General features: G+C 36.4%; 1 protein-coding gene across 1 annotated transcript; it reads right to left on the bottom strand.

Moving 5' to 3' along the window:
• Positions 1 to 2,477: 2,477 nt before the first annotated feature.
• Positions 2,478 to 17,406, bottom strand: LOC137023538 (uncharacterized). The gene is made up of 2 exons (XM_067390738.1): positions 17,307 to 17,406; positions 2,478 to 3,811 (listed from the first exon to the last, which is right to left on the bottom strand). Exons 1-2 carry the CDS (start codon positions 17,338 to 17,340, stop codon positions 2,478 to 2,480), a joined length of 1,368 nt encoding a protein of 455 aa, XP_067246839.1. The 5' UTR covers positions 17,341 to 17,406.

Here is a 17,406-nt window from a genome sequence, read left to right as displayed (position 1 = left end):
GTTGTCTTAGATGTTTCCCCGTTTAAATAAACAAAATTGTGACAGTCTGATAGGTACGACATAAACCACTGAGATCAAGTAACACTAGTATTGAGACACAGCCCTGGTCAGAAGCTAGAAGTAAGTTGTTTGTAATTTTAACGAGTGCAGTTTTTGTGCTATGATGAGATCTGAATCCTGACTGAAATTTTTCATAGATAACGTTTTTTTTTGCAAGAAGGAACACAATTGAACCAACACCACTTTTTCTATTATTTTAGACATAAATGGAAGATTTGAAATTACAGTTAAATAAATACAATTAAATTGCACTAAATGTATTTAAAGTGGTTCCATTTTAACACAATTTCAATATATTTAATATATTGCAAATAGCTTAAAATTAAACTTAAGTACATCTTGAAATACACATATACTTAAAAAGTTTTTTTCAAAATAATACATTTAATATGCACGTAGTATAGTATAATTTTAAGATATTAAGTGTATCTAAAAAAAGCACAATTTAAATATATTTCCTTTTCACCTGGGCATTGGCTGTTGTGTCACAGAAATACTGTACGTAGGCTTACTCATTCAGTAATTCCCCTGCTTGTATCACCATATGATAAACATATATTGTTTGTCATATACAATTATATAAACTATATATAGTATACATTACTATGTAAACTCCCAGTAAATATGCACAGTTATATATCCGGCACTCAAGCATATTTTAACTGATCCTGACTGATTAAAATGATGAAACTAATACATTTATACACCACACTGTATACAACATGCACTAATCTCAGTCTTTGCATTTAATCTATAGCAAGCAGAGTAACTATGCAATAGCAATGTACTACTGCATATTTTACAGCTTTTAAGATGAAATATCATTAAGAGATTACAGAAGTGTGGCCGTTTATGATAGATATATCCAGACCAGAAACATATATGTGTCCAGGGTGCAAGTGGTCCTGCTTCTCATTATGATTTTATTGGTGATTTCAAATATGAAATTTAATCGTAAGCTTGGTGAACAGTTTTGGAGAATTAGATTTTTCCTCATTCAAAGAGAATTTACACTTGCATGAATAAAAGAGTTGCCTGAGAGGCATTTCAAAGATGGTCGTCAAGTAAAATTACTTGCCTTAAAGAGGGCCACGGACACACCCTTCAGCAAAAACTCAAGATCTTCGCAATTTAGCGTTGTAAATGCCTTTAGATTAGACTGACCAAATATGATGTTAATCTGATTAAAGCTCTAGGAGGAGTTTGTAATAATACAATTGTAATAATACAATTCAAATGACAATGCCTCCTCAAACTGGCCAGTTTATAGTTGAATGTATGAATAGTTGGGATGAGACATTAAAACTGAAGTTGAAATTGTATCTTGTCAAGTTGCTTAAAGTTATTAAAAATGCCTGAAAAAAGACATAATTATGGATTTGTAAGACTGTGCTTAATAAATTTGAATGCAGAGTGAGTGTTTGTGATGTGGAATACCCTTCCACCTGACATCAGATCTGCACCCTCAGTTTATGTTTTTAAATCTCGCATGAAAACATACCTATTTTCTGTGGCTTTTAACTGTTGACTTTTGGATGATGTATATTGTTTTAAATGTTTTCTGTTATTGTATAGTTTTTGCTTCTTGTTTGTTGTGTTGTTGTACAGTCCTTTGGTCTACTTTGTAGTGGAAAGGGCTCTATAAATAAAGTAGACTTGAGACTTGATTAATACAAAGGGCTGACTTAGTTGCTTTGGTAGATCAGAACCAGTTTACATCTGTAGATTCTGCACTGTAGTGAATTATTCCATATTGAGAGACAGTTGGTGTGTTCATAGATCATCTAAGCACTGTGCAATGGCTACTTGTGTCTGCCTTTATGTGACATGCGCTATGTGACTGTCATTTATTCAGACTAGACCACCGGAACAGATTTAAACCTGCCAATAGAAGAGGAGGAGGAAGAGAGAGTTGGATGCACTCATTTAACACGCACTCACACAAACTGTCTAATCTTACAGAGTTGCATATTTGTGGAATTTTAAAGCACCATTATTGTTCAAACTTCATGCCTATTATATGTGCACATTTGAATGACACAATAAACGAATACACAAATGATAATTGACTCATATTGCATGTAATAGAAATACAAAGTATTAAAACAATATTAAAATTATCATCATGAACATAAAATAATGCAAAATTAATAATAATTTATCATTTACAATTGCCAAGATAAATTTACTGTAATTTTAACTCCAAAAGGAAAGAGGAAGTTAACAGGACATGTATTTAATGAAGTCAGAAAATGAAAGGGACAAAGACATGTGAAACAATCAGCTGTACAGTGCAGTATTTATGAACAAAAAGCTTTACCTTTTTAATTTTACCTTGGCCTTCATCAGGCTGAGATTATATTTCTCAACTGGCATACATTTTAAATTTCTCACATTTGTGTAAATATAATAAACTGTTAAGGCCTTAACAAACCTGAAAAACTCAGTGCCTGGTCAACATTTGGGATCAGTTCTTGCTCAAAGTCCCAGACTCTTTTGTCTACAGACAGTTGGTCTTTGGTAAGACGTCCCTGCAGTGGGACTCTCACATGTACAATCCTACATACATCAAATGGTACATGGTAAGAACCTCCGAAGTCATTCAAAACGGAATGTACTGAGGTTTGCTGCACCTTCCTTGGATTGACAATCATCTTGGTGGGATTGAAAACGTTCTTTCGATCAGGTTCTCGGTAAATGTGCTCCATGATATTGACACCAGGAATATTATGCCATTCTGCTCGTTTGAACTTCCCACTGTCCTCAAACTGTGTTTTGGGGAATATGTGGTTCTCTATGATGAACACCCCTACATCGGGATGAGCAGACTGGAGATCCTTCATAAGAGATGGTAAATTGGTGTGTTTGTACGGCATGATGATCTCATCAATATCATTCAGGAGAACGTACCTGGATTGATACATGTTTCTGTAAATGCACTCGTTGAGTGTTACTAACTGACCGTAATAATGGAGATCGCCCTTGAATTCCTTGAAGTTCCAGCCTGGAGACGGGTTCAGAAACTTGTCGATAGGCCATGAAACAATCTCCAGTATCCCCTCTGTTTCATAATGTTTTAAAAGCTTTTCCAGGTCTGGTCCACAACTAGTGTTATAGACGACAACATGCTGTACACCCAGAAGCTTGTACATCTCGATCGTTTGAACAAACTGCAGTACATTGTTGTAGTCGCCAAAGACGTTGGAGATGCAAATGGTGAAGTTAAACTTGAAAGTATTTGTTCTGACACGATTTTTTATTGGCAGATAGTCCGTATTATTATTACTGTTGTCTGAATCTTTAGTAGATATGAGGACACGTGTTGCATTTTGCGTGTGCTTGCCTTTACAAATCACATCTGAGACATGAAATGGGAAGCCAAAATGGTCGCTGTGTATCTGGACATCTGCCTGAACAGTTCTGCAGTCATATTCAGTAATCATCTTGGTGGGATTGCAGTAAACACAGTAAAGTTGCTGAAGACTGTTTCTCTTGATTATGCTGATGACTCGAATGACCCCGTCCAGTCTGTGGTCAATAAACGCAGACACCATGAAATGCTCAGAGTCTTTGATGGGCGTTATTGAATTTAAATTCTCTGGGATTTTTGGCTTATTATAGAATGGAGCCATATATTGGTAACGAGTATAATTGCTTGTGTATGCAAAAATAAGTGTGAAAACAATAATGATAGTACACAATAAAACAAGAAACGTTTTAAATGTGCGTTTATCCATCTGCTCTTTAGTTCCTGTAGAATAAAAAAAAAAAAAAAAAACATGAATGTCAGAAACATATTCCATCTATGAAATCTCACAAAAGTCAAAACATTCAAACTTGATGCTTTTTAAACTTTCTTTCAAAACCAGGCTTTGTAAAGTCAATATTCAATGTTGCCTTTAAAGATTTGCTTTTCTAGTTAAAATGACAGTTTTATGGATTTCTTTGAATTACAAATAATTTAAATATATTTATTTTAGTGCTGTCAATCGATTAAAAAACTAATTAATCACACATTTTTTCCGTAATTAATCACGATTAAAAACAATGAAGATTTTAATATTTTTATATTGTAATAACTACACAGTTACTCTCCTAATTAATGTGGAAACAACTTAAAGACAGTAGGCATCACTCACAGAATGAAGGCATCACTGATATTAATATGTGTATATTGCATTGACAACACATCAATTAAATATTTACCATCTTATATTTTCCATAATTGTATGTTTTTAAATAAATATATTGTATTTATACATATATTGTATGTTTATAAAGCGTTTAGAACCAAATTTGCTTTATGTATTTCCCCGGCATCAAAATCAGGCACATGTAAATGTCAGGAAAAAGATTCCTGGCTGCATGTCAATATCGCTGGATCTTTTATACGGAATAAGTAACACTATATTAAGTCTACACTTTAATTTAAACTGATAATTGTTTTTCTTGCATTTTCCCAGTTTCCCATATTAAATCCAGTCAAGCAGCAGGTTCGTTTGCCACTCAGTCCAGCTGAGGGGACGTGATCCATGCTAAATGTGCACCCTCTATATGTTTCCTTTATTTCTGTAGAAATGTAGCAAATTGTTGCCTTATTCAGTGTTGTATTATGTTTGGTTTTAAACTTAAGTTTAACAGTTTTGAAAAGAAACTCCTGTGCGAAGAGTTTTGAAAAACCCACGTATGGAGAAATGGATCCAAACTGTTTTATTCATTTCCAGTTAATCATTTTTTATGCTTCAACTTAAACTTATTTCAGTTTATTGCCAATGCTATGATTCTATGTTTTTGTTTAGTTCAGGTTTTTATATTTATATTTTATTTCAGCTTTATTTCAGCAACAGAAATGTTTTAATAGTTTAGTTTTAGTTAACGATAAAAACCCACTTGTCAGATCCACCACTCATAAAACAATGTAATTATACAGTGCCCTCCACTAATATTGGCATCCTTAGCAGATATGAGCAAAGGTGTTTGTGAAAATAAATCTGCAATGTTTATCTTTTTGATCATTCATTAAAAAAAATCCACAAAATTCTAACCTTTTATCGAAGTGAAACAGTTGAAAGTGAGGGGAAACTCACATTATGAAATAAATGTTTTTCTCCAAAACACGTTGGCCATAATAATTGGCACCCCTAGTAAAATATAGTAAAGTATATTCCCATTCATATTTAATTTTTTTTTGCACACCAGGGTGATCACGAACATGAAATTGTCCAGCCATGACTTCCTGTTCCACAGGAGTATAAACATGAGGAAACACAAAGGACAAATTCCCCTAATCATTCATCACACGACTGAAACTTCAAAAGGGACTGGCTTCTAGTCAGATGAAACGAAAACAAGAGTTTTTGGGCAACAAACCCACCAGATGGATTTGGTGCATATATGGATAAAAAATAAAGTTTAATATACTGCTGGATCTTTAATGTTGTGAGCCTATTTTTCTGCTGGAGGTCCTGGACATCTTGTTCAGATACATGGCATCATGGATTCTATCAACTACTAACAGATAAAAATCAGTAATGCTAGAAATACAATAATGGGCCCTGGTTGGATTGTTCATCAGGACAATGATCCAAAACAATACAAAAATGTGCACAAAATGAAGCTTCTGCCATGGTCGTCCCAGTCCCCTGACCTGAACCCTAAAGAAAAGGAACAACTTTCATGCTCTAAGTTCTACGCCACCCCATCAGGAAGTCGGTTATAATGGGTTGTTTGAAAAACGCATGCTCTGGAATTTGATATACTCCTCCTGGGTGATTAATCCGATCACCAACAAACACGGTCAGCATGAAGTCAAGACACTGATGATGAAAAATTGGCAGCGGATTTTTGATACGTCGAACGGTTTGGCCGTGGCGAGGCAACAAATTTATGGTGAGAAAAGGGAAACAGGAAGTGTGTTATAACTAGGGCTGTGCTCAGAATATCGATACAACGATACATCGTCATGAACTCCTGACGATACGCTTATCGATACAGCAGCTGCGTATCATGTCTGTTTTGCTTTTAAATCTAGCCAATCACGTGACGTCACGTGACGCTCTTGAACGGACAAAAACGCAATCTCCAAATCATCGATCAAAGCGTGCTAACGTTTTAGGACAGGTCGATGGTATATAAATCATGGCTGAATGTTAGCGTTTATCAATCAAGCCAAACCGTCCATTTAGAAACCGAGAAATTTGAAGGCCGATCTCTCAGGTTGAGGCGCGAGCTAGCTTGACTGACGTTTTCGTGAGGATATAGTTTATGGACTGTTTTGATTTCGGTAATTACATCTAGAAAGTTAAAAGCAGTGATGGCATATATAATAGAGATATCTGAAAGCGAAACGAAAGTGATATTGGCCTCATCCAGTGGGGAGGACGCACGAGAGGAGACCTGCGCATTTAATTAGTATGTGTATAGCTACTGATACAGCAACAAATGTATAGCTCATGGTTGGTTCATGTTATCTGATGTTTAATAAATGAATCTTATTGTTAAGTGTGTTTTGTAAACTCATGTAGCGCATATTTTGTAGACCACGTTAATAAAAACGTATGTTGTTCTTGAACATATTTTTAGTTGATATCCAAAAAAAAATCATTTTTAGAGATTACAAAAAAAACAAAAACAGGCAGTATAGACATTATTATAATATTATAGCCGATAATGAACTAACTTAGTTTTCTTACAAGTCAACTTACTGTTGCAAGTGAAATTAGTCATTGAGCTTTGTTGATATGCTTCAGTGTCACTATAATTGTCAATTCAGTTACTGAGGGAGTGACTTTAAAAGCAAGCTTTTAAAAGAAGCTTTTTTGTGACTTTTTTTATATTTAATTTAAATCATTGTTTTTTTTAATGACAAAAACAAAAGTTTTTTTCAGCTATCATGACGGTTATAACACTGGTTATTCAATAAACACATATTACTGTTACTAAACTCTGCTCAAAAGAAATTTAAATTCTAAATTGAACCATATCGTGATACGTATCGTATCGTGGCTTTAGTATCGTGATGCGTATCGTATCGTGACATTGTTGGTGATACACAGCCCTAGTTATAACGTCTGCATACATTGATTGATGTTTATGAAACTTCAGCAGTGTGTTCGATATAGGAGTCTGATCACATGGATGTTACTATTGTGAGTCAAAGTGATAGCGCCACCAACTGGCAGCAAGAAGTGTGTCACTTTCAAAATGCATTGAGTTCACTCTGTTATGTTTACTTGATTTGCTTCAAACTTCATTTGAATAATGTCAAAACATGGCAGATGTAGTCCTTTGAAAAGAATCGTGATATCTCAAACACAGTTGCCTTGGCAACACATCAAACTTTAATATTTGTTTTGGATGCTTTTGAGATTCTTAACATGCTTCAAATTGTTTGAAACTCCACACACACATCAGGATTGTTAACCAGTAGACATGGACAAAGCATTAGAAATGGGCAGGGAGGAGGGGCTCAATAGCGCTATCTTATAGGGCAGTAAATGTAGAGTGAATTTGACATAGTCCTTCGATGTTTAACCATTTTAACTGCCTATTGCCTGCTGTGCACGGTTGCCCTGAAGCCACCGGGGTGTCTGTGCCACCGGGCTTAGGCCCGCCATTTCTGCTCACAGTTATATATATATATATATATAATTTTTTGTTAAGTTTATGAAAAAGTCATTTAAAGTTAGTTGAATTCTGTCGGAAATGTTCAGAGGAATCATAAGAATAATGATTTTAGTTCAAATACTGAAGTTAAGCCTTTGATTAAAAAAATAAAATAAAATAAAATATGAGTTTGCTGTCACAAAAAGTGCCTATTTCAGGCTTTAGTATAGCAAAAGTGTGAGATTTTATGTAACTTTTATATTTGAAATTACTGAATTAGTGTAAGGGATATCTGATTAATAGGAAAATAATTTTATAATATTATTCAGAGAGCTCCCATAGTGTCCATAACTTAAAATAATGACCAATAATAATGGGAAAATATGTTTTTCTGTCATTAATGTTGTGGGGTTTTCAGAAAAGTAATACATTTTGGTAAAAAATCTAAAAATGTGTACATCGTACTGGTTTCGTGGAATGACTCACATAGAGAACTGTGTGTTGTGTTTTGCTAAAAATGTTTTATGAAATTGAAAACTGAGTCGAAGGTGTGTGGTTCTGGTGTTTGAGTCAGGTTTCAGAAATTGTGTGACAAGTAAGGATTTTGTGTGTAAGCAGTTGAGAAAAAAAAAGGAGCTGCAATTGTTTTTCAGTTAAAGTTTTGGTTGGCTGTATGAGCTACTGTGAAAACATCTGAGAAATGTAAGCACAGTGTTTTGAGAAAATGAAGCATGTGATTATAATTTGCATGAATTGAAGGACAACCTGTACAAACCTGTTTGTACAGGTACAAAACCTGTCATTGTTTTCGCCGATTAGGACATCCGCAACATGCGCACTTACGCACCATTCTAAAAAATATAGCAATATCAAAATACAAACAATGTAGAATAGCTTGAATACAGTGTGCGTCTCCCTCAGACTGTAAACGAAGCTCGGGCGCACTAGATAACACGTCAGCAGCATCTGTGGAGTCATGAACCCGGATTGACAGCAGACCCGGAAGAGAATACAATGCTGAATAAAGTCGTGGTTTTTGTTATTTTTGGACCAAAACGTATTTTCAATGCTTCAAAAACTTCTAACTAACCCACTGATGTCACATGGACTACTTTGATGATATTTTTATTAAGATCATATTCTGAGCTCATCTGATTTTTTACACATAGTACATTTAAAGTCCCTGTAAAGTCAATTCTAAGAATTCTTTCTAAACACTTTATAAATGTTACAAATGTATTGCTAAAACAAATTGTGAAGTTAGAGCGTTAAACAGTTTTTCACCAAGTCTCTGCTCAGGATTTTTTGGGCGAAGCTAAAACGGGGGTCTAATGACACACATCGTCCCCCGAGCATAGCCCCTCCCCTAACACTATCCACAAGTTTCCTACGCCCCATGAGGCCTTGCGTCAAATGTGGGAGTGTCTTCCGGTTCGAAGTAAACAAGCTGGACGTGACACTCATTCATTCAGCAGTTGACAGTGATTCAAGATTTAACGATCCAAACTTGCGAATGTTTGTTTTTTCTTTAAAGATTTAAGATTCCGGCATCAATATTTGAAGTCAAGTCAAGTCAAATTTATTTATATAGCGCTTTTACAATTGGTAATTGTTCAAAGCAGCTTTACATATTAGAAGCACAGAAAAAGGGAAGTGGTTAAAAATAAGCTGTACAACCAAGCGTGGTAATATGTAACATATACAAGATGGTGCTACATTAAGCCAATGTCGGCTGACTCCCAGGGGTGGAAAAAAACCCCTAGGAGAAAAACCCAGCGTGAACAATGTTTTACAATAAAAAATGTTACAGTAATAGTAATGTATTAATTTATGTCAGGAGTGCACACCAATCATGCTAAATCTAACTGATATTTATATTGACATAAAAAGAAAACAGACCTATTCAGTTAGGCCTGCTTCCATTTATTTGCGATCACAAAATTGCAAAAAACAATTCCATTAAGGCTTTTAAATCTAAAGGCTTACACATTTAGAAATATATTGATAACATACCCTATGTTTACGTCACTTTTCTGAGACTTTCTATTGATTTTCCTCTAAATTATGCGATGATTGATATCCGAGGATGTTTGCGCGATCTCTCCGTCTATCTATCCTGATCTTTTCAGCCAAAGCAACAGAGGGAGCTCATGAGAAGTCAACAAGAGTTATGAGTTATACGAGTAAACCGGAGTGTGAATCTGTGAAATATGCATTTGTCAGGAATCAACAGGCACAGGGAAGAGACAGATAAAACATTAAACCAAATAAATACACGATTATAATCACATAAGAACTGTCTTCATTCCTCAAGCAGTCTCTGATATTTTCCATAAGTGTATTATCGCAGTGGTTAACATAAGTAGCCTTTAGCATCGCATACAGTGGAAACACGACTGGCTCTGGCACGCACGACACGTTAGGAGTCAATAACATCATAAGGCTTTGGTGCTAGCATCAGTGACGGGAAGTACAGACAGCGGGTTGTTCATGTATTGCAGGGTCAGGATGCTCTAGTCATGCAGCAGCACTTTTGTGGAAGGTCAGTAAAGTAAAAAGCAATTAAGGGCACGAAAACTGTTTATTGTATTGTGATATTACAGTTTTTCTCCATTGGTTTGGCTCATTTCTTGAAACAGAAATTACATTCTCAAAACAACATGGACAAATCTCCAAACCACTTCGCAATTGTTCACAACAGAATTGAATTTCTCATCATTTCATCAGATTGCAAATGTCTAAGTACATGTCTCAATGTCTCAGTAAATTTTTGCAAATGATTAAGTACAGGTAGCCTACATTTAGCACAATTTTCAAGTGAATAGATCATGTTGATCTAAACTGATTGTTGATTCTCAGTCTAATGGTCGTTAGCTCCAAAATGTTACAGCGTCATTTCATTGTATAAGTCATCATGTGCACAATAGTGTGCTCAATTGTCAATATTAGTCAAGAACATAATACCATGAATACCATATATGAATCCTTGGAACATTTGATAAATTTATTACAGCAATTGACAGTCAGGTGAAACTAGAACTTGACTAACGAAGGAGGCGTTACAATACACTTGGCCCATACAATACACAGAAGCTTCTCATCTTCTTGGACCGCCTTCATTTTGATTTGAACCCTAAAAATGAGAGAGGTCTCATAGGGCCTCACCTACCATGATATGTCATTGTATGGGAAATTTTGAATTTCCACCGTGGCCCGCTCACCTGGTACACTACTCATCTAAGGATGGTTATGGTGTTCCTACTACCTTACTCTCAATCCTATTGAGGAGTTTTTCTCTGCTTGGATGTGGAGAGTGTATGAGCATCGGGCTCAAGATCAGAGGTCCCTGCTCCAAGCAATGGACACAGCATGTGAGGATATTACAGGAGATCATTGTAGGGGATGGTTGCGACATGCACACCGTTTCTTCCCTCATTGCATTTCAAAGGAGAATATACGCTGTGATGTGGACGAGAATCTGTGGCCTTTTTTTTCAGTTTTTTACACAGTGCATGTCACAACCATCCCCTACAATGATTTCCTGTAATATCCTCAGACACAGCATCCATTGCATGGAGCAGGGACCTCTGATCTTGAGCCCGATGCTCATACACTCTCCACCTGCAAGCAGAGAAAAAACTCCTCAATAGGATTGAGGAAAGGAGATTAAGGTGGTAGGAACACCATGACCATCCTTGGATGAGTAGTGAACCAGGTCCTGATGAGCAGGCCACGGTGGAAATTCACATTGTCCCATACAATGACCCATTACAGTTCTAATGTATTATGCTGGCTAGACAAAAACAGTACAGTAACCATTGTCAATGAAGGACTGGGCTAAGACTGAAAGGTGGGCATGAGGGATATTTCAATGGTCCCCTGCCATAGTGACAAAACATCTAAACATTCTGACTTGCAGTGCTTACACAATGCCAAAGGGACGAAGCATTTTGGGGGCACTGACTGTTTAAATGAGAAGGAAATTTAGTTTTGACACATGAGTGAACTGTTTTGGGAGAGGTATGAGCTTTTGCAGGTGAACCATGGTGTTGTGCCGAACCATCCACATTATTTTGACAAAAGCACCAAGTGTGTTGAGAATGTCCGGTCTATTTCGAGAAATGAGCCAAAGCAATTGAGAGGGATCTTTGCCATTTCTGTGGCACTGACTATTTATTTGGTAAAGGGATTTAGTTTTTAAACATGAGTGAACAGTTTTGGGAGAGATATTAGCTTTTGCAAGTGAGCTATAGTGTTGTGATGAACTGAAAAGACTGTTTTGCCAAATGATCTTAGAGTTTTGAGAATGTAATTTCTGTTTCAAAAAATGAGCCAAACCAATGGAGAAAAACTGTAATGTAGTAAACTGAGATGTTGTCCCTGAGCACCGTAACGACATCTCTCATAAAGATTTGAAACTTTACAAAGTAAACAATGATCCAAAAAACACTTAGCCTCTTCGCTAATTAGAACACAAAATACCATTGGTATGCTACTTCCGCCGCCTCACCGGAAGTTGTACCCACGTTCTCTTTTACAGTAGCGCCCCGCGGAAACAGGTGGATATAACTGTCGATGACGCACCGAGCGTGGCGCCGCCTCTACAGCGGTTCACTCGCTGTGTCTCGAGCCTATGGTCTCGAGCAGGGACGTGCATAGACATTTTGGGGGGCAGGGGCTCAAGTGGAAAAAAGGGCACTTTTCATAATTATTTATTTAAAAAATAACGAACCCTTAAATATATTAAGACAACTTTGACTTCACTTACACTCATGCAATTGTTTTATACTCCACAGATTTCTACAAAATAATCAGTTCACACAGAGACCATGGTCTTCTTTAGTATTCAATAGGTTTATCACAAGAGAAGTCAACAGCAACTATTTTCAAGTAGCCTATATATTTAGAATAAATGACTGCACCAAGGAGAGGAACATAGTTTCACTAATAATTTGTTTATTTTGCACAAATCAATAAATCGTTTTAATTTTTTGGTGTTATTGGAATACTTCTTTCATGAAGTGGACAATTTTAAGATTTTACAATTTTACAATTATAAGGTCCATTTTTGCTGCCACGTCTTTTACTCTAATGGAAAGAAAATTTAACCCTAACCCTACACATTTAGATGGAGTTTGTTTTAAGCCTACTACCCTCCATCTGTTTGCATCTGTAGATTTCTTCTAAATTAACCAAAATAAGCTAATCTGCATATTTAAACACATCAAAAAAAAATTTCCTGAACTGTTAATACATTATATGTTATAACAAATGCCTGCAGAGGGCGCCAAAAGCCTGCTGATTTTTGTTGTTAGACAGCACAGCATGATCAAATCCACGATCAAAGCCAACCATGATAGAAATGCTACAGTCACTGTAATTTCTTCAACAAGAATATGTGGACATCAAACATGCAAAGACAGAGCGAGGGTTTAAACTTGTATTGATGTATTATCATGTGTAAGCGTAGATTTAAGAATAGCATTATGTAGCTGATGCTGTATTATGATTTTTAAATGGTTTTAATAAACCATGCATCCTTAGAAAACTGTCTAATAATGTGGTTCATGGATGCTCCTCTTCTGGTATTGACAGCCCAACCTATCGGTCAAGTGTTTACCATGGTTCAAAACGCAATGCATAGCACAATACAATAATTTAAATTATAATATGACATATATTTCATTAGTATCAAATCAGGCAGATGTGTTGATTGTGGTCAAACTATTAATGCAGCGTTAAATGTATAAATAGCCCTTAAATAGACAAAACTTTCAGGTTTGTGAACAATGGCTAGCCTACCTGAAAGAAATGCACGGGATGCATCCATCTAGGGCCTTTTTTCTTTTTCGCTTCTTATCGCCAGGCAGCAGTTGCATTTTCGCGGAAATAGTTGTCACAAGTTTTCAGCCAGCAGCAAACTCGAGGTGAGGTGAGGTGAGGTGAGGTAGGGCGCGCGTGCGTGCGTGCGGGCATGAATGGCGTGTCGCGGAGTGAGGGCATCTGAACTCGACAAAGCCGACCTGATATAGTTTTTTTAGGGCCCAAGCGAAAATTCGCGCAGGGCCCTCTTGTTCTTCTAAGGATTATTATTATTATTTTTTTTTTTTTTTTCCGTCTTCCGGGGCTTTTTGGGGGCCTTAACATGCTCAAAAACTCTTGAAAATTGGCACACACATTGGAATCCGCGGCCATTAGGACGCCGGAGAGGCTGGTACCCGGGCGTGGCAGGGGGGCTCGACAGCGCCCCCTTGAAAAAAGTCTGAAAATTTGGTCCATATATTAAACACGCTTGCACGTATTAGTATGAAACTCGGTACACATATAGACCTCATCGGGCCGAACAACTTTCGTACTCTAAGTTAAACGCCACGCCAACAGGAAGTCAGCTATTAAGGGTTGTTTGAAAAACGCATGCTCTGGAATTTGATATACTCCTCCTAGACGATTAATCCGATCGCCACCAAACTCGGTCAGCATGAAGTCAAGACACTGATGATTAAAAATTGCCAGGGAATTTTTGATATCTCGAACGGTTTGGCCGTGGCGAGGCAACGAATTTATGGCGAGAAAAAGGAAACAGGAAATGTGTTATAACGTCTTAATACATATATTGATCTTTATGAAACTTCACGAGTATGTTCGTTATAGGAGTCTGATCACATGGATGTGACTATTGTGAGTCAAGGTTATAGCGCCACCAACTGGCAGCAGGAAGTGTATCACTTTTTGAAATGTTTTGAGATCACCCTCTTATTTTTACCTGATTTGCTTCAAACTTCATCAGTGTAATGTCAATACACAGCAGATGTAGACCTATGACAGGATTTTTGATATTTGAAATATTGTTGCCATGGCAACAGGTCAAACTGTAATAATATTCTTGAGTGTTTTTGAGGCTCTTAACATGCTTCAAATTGCATGAAACTCGACACACACATCAATATTGTCAACCAGTAGACATGGACAAAGCCATAGAAATGGGCGTGGTGGAGGGGCTCAGTAGCGCCACCTTTTGACAAAAGTGGGGGGGTTAGTTTTTCCTACAGTCACCAAACTCGGTACACATATTATTCTCATCAAGCCGGACAATTTTCTAATTTACATTCATTAGCTCCGACCAACAGGAAGTCAGCTATTTTGGTTTGAATGTTAATTTTTTGAAAAAACAGGCTATGAATTTTATACTACTACTCCTACAGGGTTTATCCAATTTACACCAAGCTTTTTTTAACTTGTTGCTAACACATTGAAGTTGTTTAATTGCAAACGGATTTTGGATATCTCAAACGGTTTGGCCGTGGCGAGGCAACGAATTTATGGCAAGAAAAGGGAAACAAAGTGTTATAACTTCTGCATACATTAATTGATTTTGATGAAACTTTGGCTTAGTCTTCGTTGTACAAGGCTGATCACATGGATTTGACTATTGTGATTCAAAGTCATAGCGCCACCAACTGGAAGCAGAAAATGTGTCACTTTCAGCATACATTGAGATCACCCTCTTATTTTTACCTGATTTGCTTCAAAATTCATCAGAATAATGTTAAAACTTGGCACATGTAATCCTTTGAAAATGGGCAGGGAGGAGGGGCTCTATAACGGCACCTTTTAGTGCAGTAAATGTGGAGTGAATTTGACATAGTCCTTTGATGTTTAACCGTTTTAAGTGCCTATTGCCCGCTGTGCACAGTTGCCCTGAAGCCACCGGGGTGGCGGTGCCACCTGGCTTGGGCCCGCCATCGCTGCTCGCAGCTATATTTTATTATTATTTTTTTTTTTTTATTTTTTTTATACAGTAAATATATTTGTTTGACAGGGAAGCTGTGCGCAAACAGGAATATATATATTCATTTATTAAAAAAAAAAAAAAAAAAAAAAAGCACCCCAGAAAAAAGGGCACTTTCTCTCCAGGAAGAAAAAGGTGCTCAAGCCCCTTTTTTGATGTGTGCACGTGCCTGGTCTCGAGTGTCATTGCAGTCATACAGCCCTTTGTACATTTAGCTAGTAATGCCTTCGTCATGCAAATGCATATAACATGGTTGTTATAATATACAATACAGCTCGGTCTACTTATTTCCTCCCGTCTCGCGGCACCGTCATTTGTCGACTCGACAGTCCGGCAGTAGGCTACGTGCCCACCAATGAGTGTAAGTTACCGAGTTTGCGTATGTTATAGTTAGTAGGTAGTCCACAGTAACTCTACTAAAATGTGCAACCCTCAAACGTGATTCTTTTGTTTATATGCATCAGTATGTTTGACTCATTAGACAAGTGGCAGCTCTCGCGAGTGGGTGTGGTTTCAGCGCCGACAGCGGACACGCCCCAAGCGTTTGAGAGCAAAGAGCGCTGCCTATTTTTTCGAGATTTTGATAACTTATTTTATTTACTTGCAGATTTTTTTTAATCATTTAAATTTGGCTGGGTGGTTAATAACACATTTTTCTGTGGTGTGAAAAGCTCAAAACACATACTTTAAAATGACTTTACAGGGACTTTAATTAGTATGATATTTAGTGAGTTTGGATGGTTAAAATCCCCGTGTTAGTACATTAAGCCACATTAAGCGTTTTTAGCATTTAGAATTTCCCCCTGTTGAGGACAATTACAAAGTGTTCAGATCTCTGTGTTAACTGTTTTGAGAACAATGACTTGAGTTTAGAGAAATGTGTCAAATCGATTGATAAAAACTCTTAAAGTCGAATCTTTTAGCCCCCATCCCTACTTATTTTCTTGCTTTATTCTGTATCGTTTCCTTTTAAAAAATATTCATATTAAAATTATATTACCGTAATATAAATGTGAGTTTCTGCATCACTTTCAAATGTTCTCTGTACTTTTGTTTAATGTTTGTGCCAAATCACGACTGTGAGAAGCAAGCATGAGGATTTTTAATTACCATGTTAATGGATAATACAAACTATTTTTTGTTGGTTCATACGGCACGAACTAATTTATTTAAACTGAGAACAAATAGGCTACTGTTAACCATATCATTTTGAAAATATATTAATAAATGTGTAACCATAGTAAAATGTCTCCCTTGACTGTACGTGATATTATTTCCTTATGTATGTTCATGATGTGAACTTGTGACAAATAGTAGCCTACTTAAAGACACAGAGGTATGGGCATTTCATGTCAAAATATAGGGCTACGTGTATCTAAACATTGCAAATCCTTGAACAAGTGAAACATGCATTTAAGCCAATGAGACATATCAGAAGAAGGTGAGTGTGTGATATTTCTGTCATGATGTGGTGAACGAATTTATGTGTGTTAATAAGTGTTTATCTGCTAAAAATATTGAATCTGTTCACGTCTTTCACATTTTATCATTAAAGCTTTTTTTTTGCATTTGTCCAAAAATGTTAATATTGAATAAATATTAATTAATAAAACGTATTCATTTCCTTTTCAGAGATGAAAAGACTGGTCTTTCTGCAGAAATGCCATGATATAGGCTTATATGTCAACATTTTTTCAAAATAGCTGAAAGTTAAAGTAAATTCGGAGGTTACTTGATGATACATGTAGTGACATAGAATAGAATATAATAGATATAGAATATAATAGTCTACAATAAGACATTAAGGCTAAAAGGAAAACGTCAGACAAAATATAAGAAAAGTTTTGGCTACCTTTCGAAAACATCGTGACAGAATTGATGAGCATTCATCAAAAACCACGTTTCAAAATCCTTTAAGCTCTTCAGGTATGACTGGCTGAAACAGATGCATT

Source organism: Chanodichthys erythropterus, chromosome 7 (assembly GCF_024489055.1).
Source record: "Chanodichthys erythropterus isolate Z2021 chromosome 7, ASM2448905v1, whole genome shotgun sequence".
In the NCBI taxonomy this organism is placed as follows: domain Eukaryota; kingdom Metazoa; phylum Chordata; class Actinopteri; order Cypriniformes; family Xenocyprididae; genus Chanodichthys; species Chanodichthys erythropterus.
The sequence above is the reverse complement of the archived record's forward strand: the minus strand, read 5'-3'. Positions and strand labels throughout refer to the sequence as shown.